At 41.0% G+C, this 24554-nt stretch overlaps 1 protein-coding gene and 2 pseudogenes across 1 annotated transcript; 1 reads left to right on the forward strand and 2 right to left on the reverse strand.

Annotated features, from left to right (window-relative positions):
- The first annotated feature begins 9487 nt into the window (after positions 1–9487).
- Positions 9488–14188, forward strand: NANOG (Nanog homeobox). The gene is made up of 4 exons (XM_008140821.3): positions 9488–9638; positions 12482–12750; positions 13577–13663; positions 13802–14188. Exons 1-4 carry the CDS (start codon positions 9488–9490, stop codon positions 14186–14188), a joined length of 894 nt encoding a protein of 297 aa, XP_008139043.1.
- On the reverse strand, positions 10971–11612 carry LOC129149688 (40S ribosomal protein S8-like; annotated as a pseudogene).
- Positions 14189–19786: 5598 nt separating the features above from the next.
- Positions 19787–23843, reverse strand: LOC129149732 (60S ribosomal protein L6-like; annotated as a pseudogene).
- Positions 23844–24554: the final 711 nt, after the last annotated feature.

A 24554-nucleotide genomic window follows, 5' to 3' on the forward strand; every position in this document is an offset into this window, starting at 1 on the left:
GGGAGAGAGAGATAGAAACATCAGTAATGAGAGAATCATTGATCAGCTCCACACTGGGGATCGAGCCCATAACCTGGGCATGTGCCCATAACCTGGGCATGTGCCCTTAACCGGAATTGAAACTGGGACCCTTCAGTCTGCAAGCCGATGCTCTATCCACTGAGTCAAACCAGCTAGGGCTTTAATGTATTTTTAAAGATAAACTAATAAAGCCAAATAAAAATACCTTTGTTAACCCTAAGAGACCGCTGTACCGATTTTTTGGTAATTTCCGAATCTACCGCTATAACGCTGTACCTAATTTTCGGTACTTTGCCTAGTACTTATTTTCTACAATGTCTCCAAGTTCCATCTTATTCTAACCACTTGTTTGCATGTAACTACCATTTTTCTATATCATGTTGATTTTTTCTCTTTAATGCTCAGGAGCCCAGGTATAGGGGACAGTTAGGTTCAGGGCCTCAAGTCTGGTAGGGTTAATAACAAATGCCAAATTGGACAAACCAAATAAACCAGATGCCACTGTCAATGCCTAGGTGTTAACTCTTTCTTCCTTTCTTTTATTTATTGGTAATACTAGAGGCCCAGTGCACAAAATTCCTGCATGGGTGTGGTCGGGAAAGGAGGCAATGGTAGCTGGGCTGAGTGCAGAAGGAACGGATGCAGGACGCTGCCGCTGCTGGCACCCCGCCACTGTGCAGTGCCCCGCCTTCCCCCCTCTTCCTTCCCTCACTGCCACACCGCCACTGGGGCCTGCCAGCTGGGGGGAGGAATAGAGGGGAGGGACCATGGGAGGCTTGCCGGCTGGGGGGAGGGGCCTGGGAGGTTGGCCAGCTGGGGGAGGTTGACTGTGGGAGCGCACTGACCAACAGGGGCAGCTCCTGCATGGAGTGTCTGCCCCCTGGTGGTCAGTGCGCGTCATAATGACCAGTCATTCGGTCGGAATGGTCTCTTAGTCTTTTATATATACAGATACCTAATAGCTGAATCAGTTGAGGTTCTACCATAGAAACAGAACCAGTAGGAGATAAATAGATATAGATATATTTATTTAGATATAGATATTTATTTCAAGGAATTGGCTTAGGTGATTGTGGGAACTATCAAGTCCAAAATCCATAGGGCAGGCTAGCTGGCTAGAAATTGTCAGGCTCAGGTCAAAGCTGCAGTCCACAGGTGGGATTTCTTCTTCCTCAGGAAAAAATCAGTTTTGTTCAAGGCCCACCCAGATTATTAAGTATAATGTCCTTTACTTAAGTCAGCTGATGGTAAATGCTAACTACATTTACAAAATACTTTTTATAGTAACAACTAGAATAGTGTATAATAAAATAATGGTAATCTAGACTAGCCAAATAGATACATGAAAGTAACCATCATGGCTCATCTCTTGTCAACTTGGCACCTACAGACATCTCCTTAAATCATATTTAATCTTCGCCCTAGCCAGTTTGGCTCGGTGGATAGAGTGTTGGCCTGCGGACTGAAGGATCCGGGTTCGATTCCTGGCCAGGGGCATGTATCTTGATTGTGGGCACATCGCCAGTGGGGGGTGTGCAGGAAGCAGCTGATTGATATTTCTCTCTCATTGATGTTTCTGACTATCTCTCTCCCTCTCTGTAAAAAATCAATAAAATATATTTTAAAAAATCATATCTAATCTTCAAATAAAGAAAACAGCAGTCAGCCCAGCCAGCATGGCTCAGTTTGAGCATCGACCTATGAACCAGGAGACTGCAGTTCTATTCCCAGTCAGGGCATTTGTCTGGGTTGTGGGCTCAATCTCTAGTGTAGTTGTGCCAGGAGGCAGCTGATCAATGATTCTCTTTACCATTGATGTTTCTCTCTCTTCCTCTCCCTCTCTGAAATCAATAAAAAAATATATATTTTTAAAAAAGAAAATATGCCCTGACCGGTTTGGCTCAGTGGATAGAGCATCGGCCTGCAGACTCAAGGGTCCCAGGTTTGATTCCGGTCAAGGGCATGTACCTTGGTTGTGGGCACATCCCCAGTGGGGGGCGTGCAAGAGGCAGCCGATTAATGTTTCTCTCTCATCGATGTTTCTGACTCTCTCTCCCTCTCCCTTCCTCTCTGTAAAAAATCAATAAAATATATTTTTTAAAAAGAAAACAGCAAAGTCATACTTCTGTCTACCCTGTGTAGAATTAAAAAATGTGCTCTTTTCCAATAAGATGATACAAAGTCTTTGTTTTCCTGCATTCCTGGACTTGTAAATCCTGCCTATGGGAGAAACAACATCATGTATTGAATGTTGATTTGGAGCATGCACAGCCTCCTGTAGGACAATCCCCCGGCCCTGAAAGGCGTTGCCACCTAGCTGGCACTGTAAATGGGTCTTCCAAAGGCCATTCCGCCATCCTAGCCAACTACTTCAGGGTCATTGGAAACACCGTGAGACTGCTGAAATCCATAAGTGTGAGCGCATTTGTGACACTTCATTTTCAATAAAGTGAACTCATCAATCAGAATGCTGTGTGAAACACCGTGGAGGTAGATTACGCATTCTGTAAGTGCACAGATAGTAATTTTGGCAGAAGCATTCGTGCAGGAAAGGCAAATCTGTATCCAGAATAAATGTCTATTCTAATAAGAACAAAGTACTGCTTCTTCCAACATGCAAGTGGTCCTAAGAATTAACCTGCCACTGCGTAGATGGCTAAATCACCCACCTGGGGAATGGTGCTATGTTGTTGGAGACAGTATTGATCTTCGTTGCTAGCAGATGGGGCACAGACAAGAATCAACCAATAAATGAATGCAGAAATAAGTAGAACCGCAGATCAATGTTTCTCTCTTTCTCAAATAGATAAATAAAAAATTTTAAGACATGTACATACTCCTGGGAGACAGGAACTTCTAGCTCCTTCTTTCTCTAATCCCTTTATAATATTAGACTACTCTGGCATCCTGAAATACTTTAAGTACAATATTTAGATGCATTATTACTAGTATTAACAGCTTTATTTCATTCCACTACCGGCAAATTAGAGCAACTAGGGTGCTCGAGTTTCTCCTTTTTTTTCACCACAACCACCATCACTTCACCTGACTCAACTCCCACAACCACCTACTTTTCTAAGTTCCTCTTCCGCATTTTCTAATACCTACTGAGAAACCGAGAAGCCTGTTCACTTCTAGGTCAATGATATCACATCATTCCGGAGCAATGTTAAATGTTTGCCCAGCTTTGGTAGACTTTTCCAGATGTCTTCCCTTTCCTGGGGGCTAGATCTAAGAATGGGAAAAGAAATCCTTTCTTCCATGGGGTCAAAGACACCCTGAAGGCAGGGTGGGAAAGGGGGAGTGAAGCCCTGCTTTCTGTAGTGGTTGCTCCCGGTCCAGACTGACAATTCAGTTGGATGGTTTACCCTTCAGACCTCTCCACTAGGAGGACTTAGAATTTGGTATACACAATTTAGTTCTTAAATATTGTAAACCTTTAGTTAGAGGAAGATCTGACAACTCTAAAACTGAACCACAAGGAAGAAATGTGTGTTTTTGAGAGTTCTTGCAATTCTCCAATATTGTGAATATCAGTGTTTTGACCACTGAAGCTGTATTTTCCCTACTGCCTAGCACTGTATTCCAGAGCAGTGCTTCTCAAAATTTAGGGTGCACAAGGATTAGAGATTTATTTATTTATTTTAGAATATGTTTATTACAGCTGGAGCCAGTGAAACAAGGAAGGGCTTAGTTAGGATAGAAGAAGCAACAGGACAGAGCCTAGGCAGGGCTGCTCTGGCTCCCTAGAAAGTCAGAGAAGAGAAGACAGGCTCAGGGGGTTAGCCCAGGATGAGCTGCTACTGCCCATTGCTTCCCTGGTTGCAGGTCTCTCGGGGAGACCTTAGAGTTTTGGAGATGAATGCCTGAGAGGCAAGAAAGAAGAAGGGGAGAGAGAGAGAGAAAAAGGAAGAGACAGAGAAACATTGATCGGCTGCCTCTTGCACATACCTCATCCAGGGCTGGGGATGGAGTCCAAAACCTAGGTATGAGCCTTGACTGGAAATCAAACCCAAGACCTTTCGGTGCATGGGACAACACTCCAACCAACTGAGCCACACCAGCAAGGCATGTTCAGCTTTTAGTTTATCCAGGCACACTTGAAGGAGCCCCTTCCCTAGCTCAGCAGCCTCCTTCTCAAAAAAAATTTTTTTTCTTCTCATACTTTTTAATGGGTCTTTTGTCAATCCCACCACTCTTGTAGGTCAGATGGCCAGTAGTGGTAGACTTGCCGGAATCTATGTGTCCAAGACGATGATGTTAATATGAGTCTTTTCCTTTCTCATTGTGGGTTTGATTTAGTGGTGGTTTTTACAACACTTGCGTTCTGGCAATAAAACCATTGCAAAAAAGCGAGAATTAGAGAATCTTAAAAGATAAGACTCCTAGGTCCCACTCCCAACTGAAAGATCTAGGACAAGCCCTGGCCAGGTAGCTCAGTTGGTTAGATTGTTGTCCCCATATACCAAAGTTGTAAGTTTGATCTCCCGTCAGGGCACATATAAGAATCAACCAATAGATAAGAGATCAATCAAAGGACTTGTATGCATGCATATAAGCATAACCAACGGATGCAAAACTCTGGGGGGTGAGGGCATATATGGGAGTGGAGTGGGGGGTGGCAATGGTAAGATATGTACACATATAATACCTTAATAAAAAAAATTGGGAAAAAAAAAGAATCAACCAATGAATGAATAAATACTAGTAAGTGGAACAACAGATCATTCTCTCTCTCTCTCTCTATTTTTCTCTCTCTCTCTCTCATTTTGGCCTATAGGTTGAGACTAGATTACAGGAAGGCAGGGTGCAAACAAGGAGGGCAGTTAGAAGGCACTGAACAGTCCAAGCAGTATATGGCACTTTGGATAGTGTAGTAGTCTTTCTTCTAGATACTTAGTAAGGGGTTAAGTTCAGCTTGTGTTGGAACTTGCCAATGTGAGCTTCCGCTTTTGCCAGAGGACCCAGGTAATTTCAAGCCCCAGCTCTTCTGTGATTCGGGCAGTAACAAAATAAATACATTTCTTTAAAAGATAGGTAGATAGTTAGATGGATGATAGATAAATTGCCTGGCTGGTGTGGCTCAGTAGTTGAGCATCACCTATGAACCAGGAGGTCATGGTTTGATTCCTAGTCAGGGCACATACCGGGGTTACGGCTTGATCCCCAGTAGGGGGCCTAGAGGAACAGGCTGATCAATGATTCTTTCTCATTGATGTTTTTCTCTCTCCTTTCTCCCTTCCTCTCTGAAATCAGTAAAAATATTTTAAAATAAATAAATAAAAGAAATAACCATTTCCTGCTACGCTGCTGGTTCTCTGAGTCCTAGTCCATGTGATGATAAAAAATTCACTCAAACAGTTAAAAAAGGAAACATGTGTAGTAAAAAAAATTTTTAAAAAGAAGCAACTGGAGCCCAGCTGGCATGGTTCAGTGGTTGAGGGTCGGCCTATAAATCAGGAGGTCAGGGTTCGATTCCCAGTCAGTCCCCAGTGTGGGGCGTGCAGGAGGTAGCCGGTCAATGACTCTCTCTCATCATTGATGTTTCTATCTCTCTCTCCCTCTCCATTCCTCTCTGAAATCAATAAAAAATATGTATTTTTAAAAGTAGCAACTGGATTCTAGATATATTTTGATAGCCTAGTAAACAAAGATGGTTTTATGATTTTGGCCTAAGCAATTAACCAGATGGAATTTGTCATACACTGATGGAGAAGGCTATAGGAAGAACTTGTGTAGGGGAGGAATATTGCAAGTTTGGTTTGGAAGTATTAATTGTGTGCTGCTTATTAGAAATTCAAGTGAAGATGTTAAGTAAGGAGTTGGATGTATGAGACTTGAGATAGGGGAATAGGTCTGGGATAAAGATATACATTTGAAAGTCAAAAGTATAAAGTATATAGATGGCATTTAAAGTTCTATGGCAGAATGAGATCACCAATGTAGTGTGTGTGAATAGAAAAGAGGTTTGAGAACTAAGCTTTTCAGTATACCGGGGATAAGGAGGAACCAGAAAGGAAACTGAGAGAGAACCACCAGGTTAGTAGGAGGAACATCAGGACAGTGCAAAATAATTATAAGAGGAGATTAAATTAAAGACTTACAGGTATTTTTTACTCCTGGTCACTTCTTTACTTCTTGGGCCTCTCGACTATAATTTCAAAAAATAAGCAATAAATAAATAAATATTTCCTGGCCAATAGATGTTTGTTAAATCACAATATATATATATATACACATATATGTGTGTACATATATCAACCAGGAACGGTTAGTTACTTATTGAATGAGCTTAGTAGGTGGAGTGAAATAATGTAAAGAAGATAGAAATAGGATAAAGGGGCTCAATTGTATGGTGATGGATGGAAACTAGACTTTTGATAGTGAGCATGATGTAGGACACAATTATAATGTTGAAAACTTGAAACTTGTATAATGTTTTAAACCAATGTTACTTCAATAAAAAAATAAATTTTAAAATAATTTTAAAAAATCGATTATGACTCGCTGAACACTCAGATGGTGGTTAACATTGTTAGCAAAATGTATTTTAAATTAATGTATGTATACTGTATTTTACACGTGATGCTATTGCACACTGAATCGGTGACAGTGGAGTAAATGTAACATTTATGTGCCCCGAGAAACCAAAAAATGTGTGTAACTCGTGATATTGCGGTATTTGTTTCATTGTGGTGGTCTGGAATGGAACCCACATTATCTCCGATGTGTGCCTGTAAAACCTAAAATAAGGGTTTCATTGAGTCACTTCCATTTGCAGCCCTGGACTCCAGCACTTTATAACACACCCCTCCCCCACCCATACCGTCTACCCAAACAAACCCAAGGTCTCCGACAGCTTCTGAAGCATTCTCGGCTTTATTCAAATTGCTTTTCCTGGGCAAAGAATGTAGTAAGTCTGCCTTCTAGCTACCACCCCCTCCCTTTGTGTTTTTCATTCCGGAGGCTCTTCCACTAGATACAATGGAACACGGGTCCGGGGGGGTGGGGTGAATTTGTCCCGGGCTTTCAGGCAGAGACCCCCATCAGCAAAGAACAAAGCTGCTGGTACCTGCAGTTTAGAGAGCTGCAGGAAAACTACGCATGGTGGCCTTGATCGCTCTCATTTACCAAACTGCTAATGGAGAGCCCGGAAGTCAGGTGTTCCTCTTTATTTATTTTCCCCCTCAGTTTTATTGAGATGTAAACTGACATATAACATTGAATTAGTTTAAGGTTTACAACATAATCATTTGATATATGTACATGTCACGAAATGATTACCATATTAAGTTTAGTTAGCATCTATTACCTCACATTCTCTTTTTTAAAGAAACCCTATCCTTTTTCTAATGAGACAGAGGCTATCTGCCGGAAGCACCATGTCTTTCTACCCACCGTGTACTTGACTCCCCTATGCCAGACCCTCCTGCTCCAGAATAGTGATCTGCAAAGACAAGGAAAGGTTACATAGAATTTCCACCCCCTTGCTTGGACCCCGCAATATTCCTACCAGTGATGGCGAACCTATGACACGCGTGTCAGCACTGACACGCGTAGCCATTTCTGATGACACGCGGCCGCATGCCGAGGATGAAACATTTGCTGCTCCTGAGGATGAAACATTTGCGACTAGAGTCTTGGAGTTAGTTTTTTCCTCCAAGTGACACACCACCCGAGTTATGCTCAGTTTTTTGGCGAAGTTTGACACACCAAGCTCAAAAGGTTGCCCATCACTGTGACCTAGGCTCACAAGTTGGCATCTTTGAATTGTGAAGAAAACACACCCAGCCTGCACAGGCGCAAAGCCAGCAGCTCTAGGTGGAGACCCATGGAGCAGAGTGCATGGGGTGATTAGCCAAGAGTTGTATTTTAGGAAAATATATGCTTGCGAGTTGCTAAGGGTTTACTTTAGGGGTGGGAGATTGAAAAGGGGGAAGAAATCTTAAATTTCTTGGATGTTGAGTTTGGAAATGGGGAGGAAAATTGGAAGCTGTAGATTGTTATTATCGTTGTCATGAATGTATTAGTGCTGGAACCCAACTCTACAGTATGTCCCTTGGGAAGGCATACCGAAAAGCACGGTGTGGGGAAGGAGTGTGGGTTGGAGGACATGACCAGATTGCCAGGCCAGAGGAGAAAAAGCTGATTAAAGAAAGAGCCGTCGGAGGGGAGAGGAAAGCCAGAAGACGACTGTTCGGGGAAAAAGGGGTAGACAGGAGGGTAAGCATTGACTCTAAAAGGCTCCTATCTACAAACACTTCGGCAAGTCCACCATAGGAATATCATTTGCCTACAGATTGTTCTTCTTTAACTCCTTTCAGTTGGGGTGGTCAATACATTTCATTATTTTACATCTAGTAATTCCCCAGGCAAAATTAAAAGGTGGCGCTTTCATTCTATCATCTTGCCTACTGGATGAACATAAAAGGCACCACAAAAGGTCATTTCAATGTTGAAGCTCATGGGCACAGGATCCTGGTGCAATTTCTATCAGCAGCCACCTATTTGTAGGTCACCCACGCGTCCAGTAGTGCATTTAGCATTTTACTTCCTTTAATTCTTACAACAACACAGAGAAGGCACTTTTGTCCCTATTGATGGATGAGGAAACTGAGACTTTTTAAAGTGGCTGAACCAAGATTCTATCCAGTAACGAGTGTATAGAAACGAAAAATCTTCCCTAGTAACAGTATGTGCATAATTACTAACAGGGCACCAGAGGGTCTTAGCAGTTTGCAGCTTCTTTCCTCTGGCTTTTGGTGAGAACAAGACAACACTCCCGTCGGGAAGAAAGCTGAAAAACAAGAAGCAACTTCAGTGGAAGTTGAAAACAAGTACTATTTTTTGACATCCATTTAACACACAATGTGTGTTTTATTGTGACCTCAGGGTGAGTCCAGGAGGAAAACGGAGCCAGTTGAAGCTTCTGCGTATCTAGCCCAATTTCTAGGGGTCTAAAGATCAAGAAATGGATTGTCCTGGTGGGAGTTTCATTCACCTGAGGTGCATCTTTGATTTTAAAAGGTGGAAACGGGATGAACCCAGAAGTATATGATTGCTGGATTTATTGCGTTGGTGGCCCCAGTATTCTCGTTCCCCTCCCAGTCTGGGTTATTCTGCAGCTACCTTTTGCATTACAATGGCCGTGGTGAGCCTGGCAGACAGGATTAACTGAGAATTCGCAAGGGTGTGTGTGGGTGTGGGGCTGCCAGAGGGCGGGCCTAAATTTGGTTGAGCCTCCTTTATAAATCCAGAGCCTCCAAATTTTTCATCTTTTTGCAAAATTGACTGGTTGGATCCTGTCACTGCAAAGCTGACCCATTTCCTCCCTTTTTTTTTTTTAATCTTTTACCTCTGGAGATTGTCATATTTCTCTAAGCTCTTCTAGCTAAATACTTAAGCCCGGGTCTTCCTGACAATCTACCTCTTTGGTGTTTTTGTCTCTCTCCTTCAACTCAGCAACATGAGTGTGGATTCGGCGTATCCCCAGAGCCTGCCCTGCTCCGAATCCTCCGATTCTAGGGAGCCTTCACCAGTGCCTGAGATTTATGAGCCTGAAGAAAACTATGCATCCTTGCAAATGTCATCTGCTGAGACACTCCACACGGAAACTGGTAAGGAAAAACGGAATCCTCAAAAGTCTGAGTTCCTGGAGGGAGAAGGGAAGAAAGAAAGGGGGTGGTGGGTAAGGGTCATTCTTTTCCCTCTTGAGCAGCAATCACAGCCCACTTATGATTTATAGAGGCAGGTGTCATAGTCTATTAATCCTGGCAAACCCCTCTCTTTCCGTTGTAACTTAGTGGCGCATGCCCTTTCACCTGTGTGCCAGGTGTCGGCTTGTGGGCTGCGACTGGGGACGTGGAGCTCAGATCAACTGTATACTGTATGTTTGAGAACTTCTGTGCGTAGACACAGCGAAAACAAATACGTAGTGGTAAATAAACTGATGTTTACGTCTGAACACACATTAACAGTAAATACTACTAATCCAGGAGTGGTAACGGCACAGCTTGGGGTGTGGGGGGCAGGGTGTCTGCTGGTGAGCATCACCTTCCAGGCCCGTCTCTTCCTGGAATGCCAGGAATGGCGCGGCAATTATACACATGCCACCTTGTTGAAATGTTTTCCCTTTCTAGAGCTCTGTGAGCACAGGCGATGCTCAGATCTCCTCAATCCCAAGGAAGTGTCCATTCCTCTTTATGGTGGTTAATTTCAGAAGGTTTCGTTTAATCTGCTGACAGTCAAAGTGGCTCGAGTTTGTCATTGATACCCAGTTTGGCTTCAAAACTCAGGCTTCTGAATAATAACTGGGGGTGTGGGGGATGCTTGGAATACTTAAAGCTGGTACCTTTTTTTTTTTTTTAAGAGATCAGTTTGTTAAAAATGAAAAAGTAAACCAACTTACCACATAGTGCAAAACAATAGCTTATCCCTGCCTTGTGTGTTCAGTGGTTAGACCGTCGTCCCGTGAACTGATGGATCTTGGGGTTCGATCCCCGGTCGGGGTACCTGTAGGAGGCAACGGATCCATGTTTCTCTCTCTCTATCTCTATCTCTCTCTCATCACTGAAGAATAAAAGTCTTCGAGTGAGAATTTAAAAAATAATAACTTAAAGACTATAAGTGAGGGAGGGATAATTTTGGGAATGAGGTTTCAGAGCTAATACAGACTAAGTCTAGGGTGGAAGAGGGTATATGAGGGGAGAAAATCAAAGAGGACATCTGTAATACTTTCAACAATAAGATAAATTTTTAAAAAGGACCAAGTCTGGGGATTGAAATGGAAGCCTATTGAAAGTCACGTGTCCTGTTAGTCCTAGTATTTATACGTGGTTGGTAAACCGTTGACTTTAGGATGAATTTCCAGAATTGGATCATCAGTTTATATTTTTATTTTTTTTTAGAATAAGCACCTGTATTACATGAGCTAAGATAGGAAGAAGGCTTTATTTGCCTTTCTGGGTCTTGATTTTCCTCAGCTTGAACCCCAGCTCCTGGCCCCTCCAGCACAGAGCCTTCTGCGCGGCCGCACCGGCTCGCTCTTGGAGGGATGCGTGCTGGAGCTTGCCTGCTGGAACTGCTCGCTAGGAGACGGATGATTCTGGCATTCTTTTTCCTTTCACCATGTTTCTTCTGAATTTCCTCTGATCGTTTTTTGTTTAAATTCTCTTCCTCCTTAACTTGGCCCCCTTGTTTTGGCCCAGGGGCGGTGCCTAGTGGTACCCGGACCACTTGTCGGTGTGGGGTGCTGTAATGAGCACCATGCATTTCTTTCCTAAGGTCTTGGTGGGTGCCGGTTCGTTGTTGGGATGTGTTGTAGACGACATCAGTAATCTTTGTTTTTCACATACAACACCCTGAGTCCCAGGAGAAGTTGCCCATGTCCAGCCTCAAGGCCCAGCACTGGTTGCTGCTGCCTCTCCCCCAAGTGGGACGGTGTGTTTACGGCAGGGGGGTAGCAGGGAGGGGGGCGCAATCTTAGTGTTGGCAGCAGGGCGTCTCAGCTCCTATTTTCACTTCCCGTGATGGGGCTTCCTCTTGCCCCCTGTCTTGGGGCGCTTGTGCGGGTTGTCCTGAGAGATGTCCATGGCCCGGTGCTGACTAGAAAGAGCTGATCATCAATCAGTTTAAAAAATTATGTAGATAATTGCCCTAACCGGTTTGGCTCAGTGGATAGAGCGTCAGCCTGTGGACTGAAGGGTCCCGGGTTCGATTCCGGTCAAGGGCCATGTACCTTGGTTGTGGGCACATCCCCAGTGTGAGGTGTGCAGGAGGCAGCTGATCGATGTTTCTAACTCTCTATACCTCTCCCTGTAAAAAATTAATAAAATATATTTTAAACATTTTTAAAAATAAAAAATTATGTAGCTAATCATTAAAATTACAAAAGGAAGTTACCATGGGACACTGTAGGTGGGAGTCAAGTAATCTGTTTTGACCTTTTTGAACAGCCAAGTGTTGTCAAAGAGGCTCGAGTCCCACTCTGTTCCCCAGCAATATTAGCCATGTCCTTTGTATTGGCCTTAGCCATGTCCAATGTATGTATAAGTGGTGACACTGGTACACGTACTGGATTGTACAAAGGTTGGCAAGTTATTCAGGTTGCTTAGGGATTGTTATTACTTAGCTTTGAGGTTGTGAGAACTTGGAAAGTGCTTTGAAAATAATAAATTTGTGTTCAGCCAGTGTTGCTCAGTGGTTGAACATTGAACTATGAACCTGGAGGTCACGTTTCGATTCCCTGTCGGGGCACATGCCCGGGTTGTGGGCTTGATCCCGGTATGGGGTGTGCAGGAGGCAGCCGACTGATGGTTCTCTCTCATCATTGCTGTTTCTATTTCTTTCTCCCTCTCCCTTCCTCTCTGAAATTAAATTAAAAAAAAAAAGAAAACAAATAAATTTGCAAATTTAATATTTAAAAAGCTTTAGAGGAAAGTGTCGTTTTTATTCCCAGCAGTCTCTTCTCTTCCTTCCTCCATGGACCTGCTTATTCAGAACAGCCCTGATTCTTCCACCAGTCCCAGCAGTCCCAGCGCAACACTCCCCACTTCTGTAGAGAACAGGACTGGGAAGGAGGAGAAAGCCCAGGTCAAGAAACAGAAGATCCGGACCGTCTTCTCACAGACCCAGCTCTGTGTACTCAATGAGAGATTTCAAAGACAGAAATATCTCAGCCTCCAGCAGATGCAAGAACTTTCCAGCATCCTGAACCTTAGCTACAAACAGGTGAGGCTGTTTTGTTGTTGTCTTTGCAATAAGAAATTTTAAAAAACCTGATTTGCAGATAAACATTGCTAACATCTTTCTGTGCACTCTGTTTCTATGCAAACCCCCAAATAACTTAACATGAAAATGGGACACTGTTTCTTATTAAAGTAAAAATTGCATCTTTTGTTTTTCATCTGTGTTCATTTAATTACTAATGAGGTTAATCATTTTTCATACATTTCTATTTTTTCATACATTTATTGGTATTATATTCAGTGAAAAAAATTTTATCATTGTGCCATACTTAGAAAGTTCTCTATTCCATGATTTTATAACAGGTATATATATATTCTTGTCCCTCTGTGGTCTCATTTTCTAACTTAAGTTTTAGTTTATTGTGTGCTGCAATATAATGTGGTGTATTCTAAATAATTGCATGTTTCATAATTCTGAATTAAAATACCACTATTATGAAATATGTAATGTGCTTATATGGAGGGCACTTTATATTCCAAACAGATTACCATTAACTGTAACCAATGGCATGGGTAAACCAAAGGGAGATGAATAGATCCTTAAATGTACATTGCACTTTTTGGTTAGTAGAGTTGCACTCTGACTGGTTAGGTTTATAATACAAAAAGCAGCCAACTGATTTGAGGGGCTTGGAAATTCATTGATAGAATATTAGATTAGTTCATGATTTTTTAAAAAGACACTAGAAATTCAAATTTTGTTTCTGAGCTTTAGATGATTGTAAGTAATTGTCAGGGGAAAAAAATGTTAACAATATTCTTTGGTCCCTAGCCTATCTGCATTATTATTATTTTATGCTTTTCTACAGATTAAGACCTGGTTCCAGAACCAGAGAATGAAATGTAAGAGGTGGCAGAAATACAACTGGCCAAAGAATAGCCACCGTATGACCCAGGTAACAAGAAACTTATTTCTTCTGCTCTTTCCTTTCCAATGGCTTTCTCGTTTTGTTTATTGCTGAAGCATAACACCACAGCCACAGACAATTCTGATGGTCCTATACCCTTTCAGTTAACCCATCCTTCTCTTTCAGATGAGCTCAGCAACTACGGAGTACCTGGGCCTCTCCTCCTGTCACCAGGGATGCCTGGTGAACACTTCTGGAAACCTTTCCATATGGAGCAACCCTTCCTGGACCAGCCCATCTTGGAACTACCCTGCCTGGAATGGTCAGACCTGGTGTCCCCAAGCCTGGAACAACCAGGCTTGGAATAACCAGGCCTGGAACAACCAATTCTGTAGCTATGGAGAGGAATCCCTGCAGCCCCAGATCCAATTCCAGCAAAATCCTGTCAGTGATTTGGAGGCCTCCTTGGAAATGGCTGGGGAAGCCTATGATGCAATACTGCAAGCCCCTAAGTATTATGGTACCCAGCAATCCGCGGATTTATTCCCAGATTTTTCCATGAACATAGTGTGATGATGGGTGTATTACTCAATCTCAGTTGGGCAGTGGCTGTATTATCTCTCCTAGGATTTTTTTAACATATGCTGCTTCTCATTATGCCTACTGTGCCAATTTGGAGGGTGGGTAGGGGTTGGGTATGATTGGAGTCTTAAGAGGCTTCTATAGTCTTGCTGCTGTTAGACAAATGATAAAAGATGCCTCTGGCTATAGATAATCAGATATAATACTAGATCTAGTATTTGGATAACGCTAGATCTAGAATCTTAACCTCAAAAATAGAAGGCAAAAGTACAAAGGTGTGTGATGAAGGATTCCTCATGTTTTCTGGGGTTGGGAGGCTTGTTAAAAGCTTCAATTCAGGTGAATGGTTAAGCTATAATATGCTTCACTGATTTCCCTTTTTGCTGTTTTACTACAACCTTTAATTTGTTTATTACTCAAGTATTTGTAAAAGATGTTTTTTGTATTTTGCTGACATGACAATAGTACCAGTTTGGCTGGTTGGTGTACAAGTTTACATTCAAATAAATAAAGTCTATTTTATCATTAGTTGGCTCTATCCTGATTTCACCCAGTGGTCTAATAATAAGTAAAAATGTGCTAAACATGGGTATTTATTGGATTTTTTTATGGGGGAGGGGGGCGGGCGTTAACTGAAATCTTCTCTAGACTTTGGGGAGATTGCCATCTTAGAAATGAGCAAAGGAAAGGTCACTAGGATATGATGCTAGGACTGATTCATTAGACCTGAACAAGTTACTCCCCCCTTGTGTGTGAGACTACAATTTGTCATTTTCAGTTATGAGAAGAGTGACACATCTGGAACGTGATAAGCAGAGCTCGTGGGTCTGTGAAGGGGCTGAATGAAGGGCAGCAGAGGGGAGAGGCAGATACTAGAATGTCAACTTGAAACACATGAGTAGTTCTGATTGTTCTTCAGTGTAATTATACCCTGCCAGAAACAAGCTTATATATTTTAAATATATATTTTTATTGATGTCAGAGAGGAAAGAGAAATAGAAATAATCAATGATGAGAGAGTATCAATGGATCAGCTGCCTCCTGCTAGGGATTGATCCTGAAACCTGGGCATGTGCCCTGACGGAATCGAACCATGACCTCCTGGTTCATTGGTTGGTCGACACAACCACTGAGCCACGCCTAAAAATAGGCATAAGCTTATTTTTAAACATTTAAAAAATAAAAGTGCTTTTATTTGTTTATTTATTTATTTTTTGTTAATCCTCACCTGAGGATACCCTCTCCATTGATTCCTAGAGAGAGCTGAAGGGGAGAGAGAAACATCCATAGGTTGCCAGGTACGAGGTAAGAGCCCTTGACTGCTCCCGTCAGTCCATCTGCTGATGCTCTAACCATTGAGCAAAATTAGATAGGACAAAATACTTTTATTTTTGACAAATTTGTGGACCAACTACCCGACTAGGATTAAAGCACAATTGAATGTGCCATTTTAATGTATGGCTCTATAAGTGTATTGATGTTAACACCGAAGAAAAAAGGATCAGAGACCAATAGATAAGTAAATTCTAGGACCAATTAGAAATAGATTATTTTTTCAGGTAAACTATGTTCTCACCTTATAAGGATCTAAGCAGCCCTCTAAAAAGTATGCTAATAATCCCCCCTATTACTGTCCTTTTCCCATCCAGGCTTGCCCCAAATTTATTGGATTGGGGGCACTTTCATTCACTACGCTGCCTTTTGCTCCTTGGAAACCTCCAGCTCTCGGAAGCATCAGAGATGCAGAGAATAGCCAGAGCAGTTTTCTTGGTTATTTTCCTCATGGTGTCCCCAATTGTCCAGTGTTCTCTATAATCTCATCCAATCCAATTGTCTAGACAATTTACAGAAGAAGAAGGCAGGGATAATTAACTTCTGCCAAGACCTAAGGACAACATGCTATTCCTTTAAGCTGTCTGATTTTTTTAGTTGTGTGCCATGTGCTATATTAGGGACCAAGGAGATAACTGAAACAGAAAGCATTCATTGGACAATGAAAATGCCATTCTCTAATAAGTCACTGCTATTCAAGCAGATTTTATTCTGACTTTGAAAATAATTGATCTGTTCCTGCCACCTGCCCTTTTCACTTATATTTTAGATGCACGAGTGAAGGAAAAAGATTAAACTAGAGCTTTTCTTTTTAAAGGTAATTTGTCACTAACATTTCTACAAAATTCTTGGCTCTAAATAAATGCACATACTAAGCAACAAATTTGAGGAAATACTGAAAGGTGAACCACAGTCTAGAAACTTGGGAAAATAGTTATTACAAAGTGATAGAGTCCAATCAGGATGACGTGGCTCAATGGTTTGAGCGTTGACCTATGAACCAAGAGGTCAAGTTTTGATTCTGGATCCCCAATGTGGAGGTGTACAGGAGGCAGCCAATCAATGATTCTCATCACGGATGTTTCTATTTCTCTCCCCCTCTCGCTTCCTCTCTGAAATCAATAAAAATACATTTAAAAAAAAAACAAACCAAAGTGTTAGAGCCCAGTACTAAACCATGCCATGGGACAATTTTTTACACACATACACACACCTGTTTGCTTCTTGTGTTTGCTTTGGATTAAGTTGGGAATAAGCAAGAAATGGCTAAGAATTCAGGAAGATTTAGAGTGGCAAAAAGGACAGGAGTACCTATTAACTTCAAAGCATCATGCTAGATACTGAAGAAAAAAAAGGAAAGCAAGTAAGGGAGAAAAAGGAAATTAAAATTGAAAAGTGGGAAATGGACTGATTTCTGATGTTAATAGTTAGCTTTTGGAAATCAGCCATTTATGGAAATGCCATTCATTTATTGTTTCTTATACCCAAAAGGTACATATTATTAGAGTAAAAATGGGAAAACCTAAGGCAGAGGATAGTAAAATCCACAATCATCAAGGAACCAAAGAACATTTTTTTTAATTCCAAGCTTCTTTTTAAGAAAAAAAATATAATATATATATATATATTTTTTACAGAGAGGAAGGGAGAGGGATAGAGTTAGAAACATCGATGAGAGTTAGAAACATCGAGTTAGAAACATCGATTCAGCTGCCTCCTGCACACTTCCTACTGGGAATGTGCCCGAAACAGAGGTACATGCCCTTGACTGGAATTGAACCTGGGACCCTTCAGTCAGCAGGCCAAAGCTCTATCCACTGAGCCAAACCGGTTAGGGCCCAAAGAACATTTTGATTTATTTTTTTATAAAATCAGACATTCTGATCACAACACTAAAATTTGCTGTTAAAAACAATTTAAGCAATAGAGAGGAAAGAGAAATAGAAATAATCAATGATGAGAGAGTATCAATGGATCAGCTGCCTCCTGCTAGGGATTGATCCTGAAACCTGGGCATGTGCCCTGACGGAATCGAACCATGACCTTCTGGTTCATAGGTTGGTCGACAACCACTGAGCCATGCCTAAAAATAGGCATAAGCTTATTTTTAAACATTTAAAAAATAAAAGTAATGAAGAGAAAATGCATAATGAAGAGATTCTAGTGAAAATATCTATTCAGTGATAAACACTATTCCTACAGCTATTTTGTATATGGGTGGTTTTACATGTGAATTATAATGGCTATATTGTAATAGGACTATACCCATATATTCTCTCTGTCTTTTTTTTTTTTACTGATTTCAGAGAAAGAGAGAGAGAAACGATGTGAGAGAGAGACATTGATGGAACCTGTGACCTTTTTGGTACATGAGAAGATGATCAATCAACTGAGCCACATACAATGTATGCCCAGGTCATACATTTTTTTCAAAATTTTTTGTTTTCACTTAGAATCACATCTTCAACTTCTTTGCATGTTAGAATTCAGAAATATATTTATTTGAAAGAATCTAAGTATTGGTAATTACATTAAAAAATAGTAAGGTTCCCTATATATATTAGCCAAGGTTGAGATGGTTTCTTTCTCGAATATTCTCTACCAAAGCATTTCTGATATGAAGAAATGAGTGGAATTCAGGTAGCTAAAGAAAAGAAAGATTAAGTCTTGGTTCTTCCTAACAACTCAGTGTGACTTAGTCATTCCCTTAGAACAAAAAACAAAAAGACAATTATTAACAAAATATTAAAACAAAATCATTACAGTTAACTTTGATGTCTTTCCAGACATTTCATGCATACACATGATATAAATAAAATTATAGCACACTTCCCCCTATTCAAATATGGAATTGTGTCATGCATTTTGTTCTAGAGTCTGCTTTTTCTACATAAGAATATATCATAGTACAGCTCTGGCCAGGTAGCTCAGTTGGTAAGAGCATCATCCTGATATGCCAAAGTTGTGGCACGGCACACACAAGAATCAACCAATGAATGCATCACTAAATGGAACAACAAGTCAATGTTTCCCTGCCTTCATCTCACTCTCTAAAATCAATTGAAAATTTAAAAATTAATTTGTATAAAGAGTGTATCATATCACAGATGTAATACAACTTAAGTTGTTTCTGTTTTGGTTACTTGCCACCAAAAATTATGTTGCTACTAACATTTTGTCATTTTAAACATGTAGACAGATGTTTTAAAATATGGAAAAAAAATTTCATAAATAATAGAAGTTGAAATTCATACTTGAAATTGCACACTATTTTTGCGTCCATTGGTTATGTTTATATGCATGCATACAAGTCCTTTGGTTGATCTCTTATCTCCCCCACCTCTCCCTAACCTTCCTGCTGTAATTTGACAGACTGTTTGATGCTTTACTGCCTCTGTATCTATCTTTTTGTTCAAGTTTATAATGTTCTTTATTATCCATGCACACTATTTTTGGATTGGCACTTTGTTCTTGCAGATTTCACGGTTAAATGAGAACTCATTAACTGGCTTATTAAAGCACTATTAGATAATAGTGATTAAAAACACAAGTTTTAGTCTATATGTGTTTAAAAACTGAAACATTTATAGTTAATACCTAAGAAGGTTGCTCTCTGAGAATTAAGCTAAAAGATATTAGAGCCAAATTACTTACCATCTGGATAAGTAAGCCACCATAAAAACTGGAAGAGGCTGCCAAAATGAATTAGGAGAAGTACAAAGCTTTTAGCTTATCTCCTTTGGCCACAGATTTATCAGAATATAAACTAGTATAATAGTACACAAGGGTAAAAATAAAATTAATTATAAATTCACTTGCCATCCTCTCCCATCTTTTCACATCCTTTCTCTTCAAAATATTGCTCTCTCTAGTCTCCTCCCAAAAGGAGGTGGTTGTTTCTTCCAATGTCATATTTTAGCTACCTTATTATACAAAGGTGGGGCAAAAGTAGATTTACAATTGTGACTATTGAAAAGTTTATTCTTGTAGTCTTACTTATTGTATTATTTTCCACACAAACAATTGTAAACCTACTCTTGTCCCACCCTGTATTTTAGCTTTTAAAAATCTCTTGGTCTTGCTTTTCAGCTTGTATTTCCATTTCAGTTTGTGCTTGAAGGAAACTACCACACTGGATTGAGTTGCCTCGAGGCGTCTTCTGACTTGCATAGTTTGGATTCAAAGCTCAGTAGTGGGAAGAATATATAGTTTGCTTAGTGAATTTCAAGCACCCACTTCTCCTGGTAAAGGACACGTTTAATTCTGTTCTGAATAATCGTGCTGTTCTTCAAAAAAGTTGGTGTCTGCAGGGAAAAGGTTGGTGTCTACAGGGGAAAAAGCCAGGACTGCAAACCCAGGGTAAAGGCAGACAACTGCCAGACAGAGGCAGGAAAGTGGGGGAGGGCCTCTCCTGCTCCCAGGGCCAAGTGAGCTTAGCCTCAAGCGGGAGATAAAGGGAATTTGTTAAATAAAGAAGCCAGTTGGCGCAGACAAAAGCTTCCGGGACAGGAAGTTTGTTGACTAAGGACACAGAAATGTAGGCATTTGAATAGGTTCCTCGGGGTGAGGTGGAAGTGTAACCTGATTGAAAAGAAGCAGCAGCTGGTGGTCAGTGACTCCTTAAAGGATTCCTGGTGTCTGGGTGGTTGTTACCAACTCTGTGGTCCTAGAAGGATGTGCCCTTGAGAATTTTAAATGACCTTTTAAATGACTTTAATGATAGCACTACCTCCATGTACACTACTACACAAGCTATGGAACAAAAAAATCTCATACACACGTGCGGGCGCGCGCGCGCACACACACACACACACACACACACACATCTCACAGATCAAACTGAGATGCGAGAAGCACATTAATTAAGCACAGGGCATGAAGCTTGGGGCATGAGATGGGTCATACTAATGCACTTCCGATAGGGTGCAAGTGGGGTTAAAAGGCTTGCAATGTTCCCATGACCCATCTCTCTGATGTGTGTGTGTTGACAAGAACTAAGTGCAAGGACTGAGGACCAGAACTTGAGGTTGAAGTAGGGCCAGGGTTCTGCAGAAGAAAGGTAGATGGACACAGCCACACAGGCTTGTACTATCAGAAACACTGAGGGCAAGTATTTTTGGCCACAAAAGTAGCTCTCCTTAGCTTGATGAGCAGCTATGGAATTTATTTTCACTAGTTGGTCAGAATCCTGTGAGCATGGAATGGGTGTCATCAATGGATGTCCAATTAAAGAGTTATGGATTTCGAGTGCTTCTGTGAAGAAAATTCCTTGTTTAAATATCTGCTACAGCCCTAGCCAGTTTGGCTCAGTGGTTGAGTGTCAACCTATGAACCAGGAAGTCCATGGTTGGATTCCCGGTTCAGGCTCTATCCTCAGTTCGGGAAGTGCAGGAGGCAGCTAATCAATGACTCTCTGTCATCATTGATGTTTCTCTCTCTCTCTTCCTTCCTCTCTGAAAATAATAAAAATATATATTTTTAAAAAATAAACTGCTCTATCTTCAATCCACTGCAATCCATTTTCTGTCCTTAACAAGCCATTGTAATCAAGCTAAAATTTTAAAATCACCTTAAAGTCATCCTTCATTAGTTCATTAAAAAAACAAAAACTTGTTTTTCTAGGTGTTGAGATGAGGAATATATACTGCTTATCTTCTTAGAGATAACGTAAAAGGTTCAATTTTTTTGGGAAATGTATGTTTTTTAATTTAAAAAAATTATTACTCATATTTATTTTACAGATGAGGAAACTGTGTTGCAGAATCAGGTTGGTATACTAGTAAATGCAGACACCAAGTAGGCAGACAGTACAGGTGCTGCAAACTTTTAAACTATAGATACATATTTGTGAACAGTCAGCCTAGAGGTATGGAAATGCTAGTTAACATTATACATTTAAAAAACATATTTTTTTAAAATATATTTCTTTATTGATTTCAGAGAGGAAGGGAGAGGGAGAGAGAGATAGAAACATCAATGATGAGAGAGAATCATTGATCGGCTGCCTTCTGCACGCCCCCTATTGGGGGTCGAGCCCACAACCCAGGCATGTGCCCTTGGCCGGAATCGAACCTGGGACCCTTCGGTCCGCAGGCCGACGCTCTATCCACTGAGCCAAACCGGCTAGGGCTAAAAAACATATTTTTTTTATTGATTTCAGAGAGGAAGAGAGAGATAGAAACATCAATGATGAGAGCGAATCATTGATTGGCTGCCTCCTGCACACCCCACCCTGGGGATTGAACCTGCAACCGGAATTGAACTGTTGACTTCTTGGTTCATAGGTAGGTCAATGCTTAACCACTGAGCCACACTGGCTGGGCAAATGGTTTAATTCAGTAACCTTACATATTATCTCACTTGACTCTAACATTTATAACAACTATGTGCCCATCGTGTGATAATTACTATAAATGCACTCTCAGTAAACAAGGTGAGATACTGTTATCCTGTTATAGATGCTGAGGGTTAGAGCAAGAGCAATGATTTCCCAAAAAACATGTACCTAAGAAGAGCTGACTCCAGAACCCCTAATCTTAGCTATACTTTTATATGAATTTCTCTCCATTTCAGAGTGCTGTATTTATATTGCTCTATATCCTTTAAAAACACACACTCTTTTGTTCCTTGGCCTGTGAATGTCTCTCGGATCTTTACCTTGCAGATGTTTAAGGGTTTCTCTTCCTGTGCTAATCATGAACAGCGGTATTCCCCGGGATTCTGTCATCAGACCTGTTCTGTTCTCTGTCTTCTTGCTTCGCCCTTGTTTTTATTTTTATTTTATTTTATTGTTTTAATATTTTATTGATTTCAGATAGGAAGGGAGAGGGAGAGAGAGAAACATCAACGATGAGAATCATTGATAGGCTGTCTCCTGCATGCCCGCTGGGGATCTAGCAACCTGGGCATGTCCCCTTGACTGGAATCGAACCTGGGACCCTTCAGTCTGCAGGCTGATGCTCTACCCACTGAGCCAAATCAGCTAGGGCTTCGCCCTTGTTTTTAACTAGCATCTCCATACTTCTAGGCCAGTGATGGCGAACCTATGACACGCGTGTCAGCACTGACACGTGTAGCCATTTCTGATGACACGCGGCCGCTGAGGCGGCCCATGCCGAGATGAAACATCTGCTGCTCCTGAGGATGAAACATTTGCGAAGTAATGTTTTTTCCTCCAAGTGACACACGACCCGAGTTATGCTCAGTTTTTTGGCGAAGTTTGACACACCAAGCTCAAAAGGTTGCCCATCACTGTTCTAGGCTGACTATTCCCAAATATGTATCTTCAGTTTAAGAGTTTGCAGCACCTGTACTCTAGACATACCTTCCCACTTGGTATCTGCGTTTACACCAACTTAATTCTGCGACTCAGTTTCCTCATCTGTAAAAAAAATATGAGTAATATTTTTTAATTTATTTTTTTCTATCACAATTTATTCCTTCTATGCCCTCTTCCACACTGCCCCCCGCCCCCAATCACCACACTGTTGTCCATGTCCATGAGTTCTCTCTCTTTTTTTTTATTTTTTGCTCAACCCCTCCCCTCCCCCCTCCACCTCCAAAGCTGTCTGCCCACTCTCTACCTATGAGTCTGTCTCTAATTCACTTGGTAGTCCAGTTTGTTCATTAAATTCCCAATATGTGCCCTTGACTGGAATCGAACCCAAGACCCTTCAGTCTGTGGGCCAATGCTTTAATCACTGAGCAAAACCAGCTAGGGCACAACTTCTTCGTGAAGTAAGCATTAGTTAGATGTTTGAGGACTTTCACACCACTGATACCAATTTCAGTGGAGGTGGCAATGACAAATTTCTGGTGTGTTCCACGCAGAGGAACTCAACTAAGAGACAGAAGACTAGTGACAAGTAGCTGGCCACTGCTCAGCTGCCTCAGAAAAACTACCCTGTAGCCTCTGTGGAGCCCAGTGAGGATGATCAGAATGGTCCCGGGAGTGATACTGGCCCGAAGTTTTCTCACTTGCTGACTGAAGTGTTTCTTGGCTCAACAGCTTTAGACGTACATCTTCAGTAGGATAATATCTAGGCATTTTGTGACCTTTAACCACTCAGGTACCTACCACCATTCTTGTTGCCACCAACTGGTTTTGTGACAGTAGCAAGAACTTCCTCCTTTTTCTTTTCAATCCTGGATTTAGCTGCTGAATACTTCCTTTTGTACATCTACAATGGGGCTTCCCCTTCTTAGGTGTCTTGGCCTTGAGGTTGCCCTTAGTAACCTTGCCACCAGCATCAGCCTTCTGGGCTTCAGTTTTCTTCTCCTTAGCATTTGGCTTCTCAGTTTTATCACCAGCCATTTTGCAAGATGGGAAAGAGCGAGATTGGTATTATTATTATTATTATTATTTTTTTAATATATTTTATTGATGTTTTTACAGAGAGGAAGGGAGAGGGATAGAGAGTTAGAAACATCGATGAGAGAGAAACATCGATCAGCTACCTCCTGCACACCCCCTACTGGGGATGTGCCCACAACCAAGGTACATGCCCTTGACCGGAATCGAACCTGGGACCCTTCAGTCCGCAGGCCGACGCTCTATCCACTGAGCCAAACCGGCCAGGGCGGTATTATTTTTTTAAAATATTTGATGTAAGTCATCATCTGGAACTGGAGATTGTTGTGGAGCAATTTTTTAAAATAATGAATTCAATTTATTTGACAGAAATCCAATTAAAGATGAATCAGATTGATGTCCATTTTGTGCCTGTCAAGGAATTTTTCTATATCACCAAACTGTTAAGTTTGGTTTAAAGTTACTCATACTAACTCTCTATTATTGTTTTGATGTCTGCAGAATATTTCATTTTTAAAATTTCTGATGTTGGTAAATTGTATTTTCACCCTTTGTTTTCTGGTCAGTCTTGTTATTGATTTATCAGATTTTTAAATCTTCAAATAACTAATTTTTTTACTTTATTTTCTCTAGCCTATCTGCTTTCTATTTCATTGATTTCTGTTGTTTTATTTTCTTTCTTCTACTAACTTTGTTCCTAATTTGCTTATCTCT

This window comes from Eptesicus fuscus, chromosome 7 (genome assembly GCF_027574615.1).
Source record: "Eptesicus fuscus isolate TK198812 chromosome 7, DD_ASM_mEF_20220401, whole genome shotgun sequence".
In the NCBI taxonomy this organism is placed as follows: Eukaryota; Metazoa; Chordata; class Mammalia; order Chiroptera; family Vespertilionidae; genus Eptesicus; species Eptesicus fuscus.

Coding starts and splice junctions, on each gene's coding strand:
- NANOG (XM_008140821.3), top strand. CDS start 9,488: ATGAGTGTGGATTCGGCGTATCCCCAGAGCCTGCCCTGCTCCGAATCC. Junction 9,639..12,481: donor GACACTCCACACGGAAACTG/GTAAGGAAAAAC, acceptor TATTCCCAGCAG/TCTCTTCTCTTCCTTCCTCC. Junction 12,751..13,576: donor TGAACCTTAGCTACAAACAG/GTGAGGCTGTTT, acceptor GCTTTTCTACAG/ATTAAGACCTGGTTCCAGAA.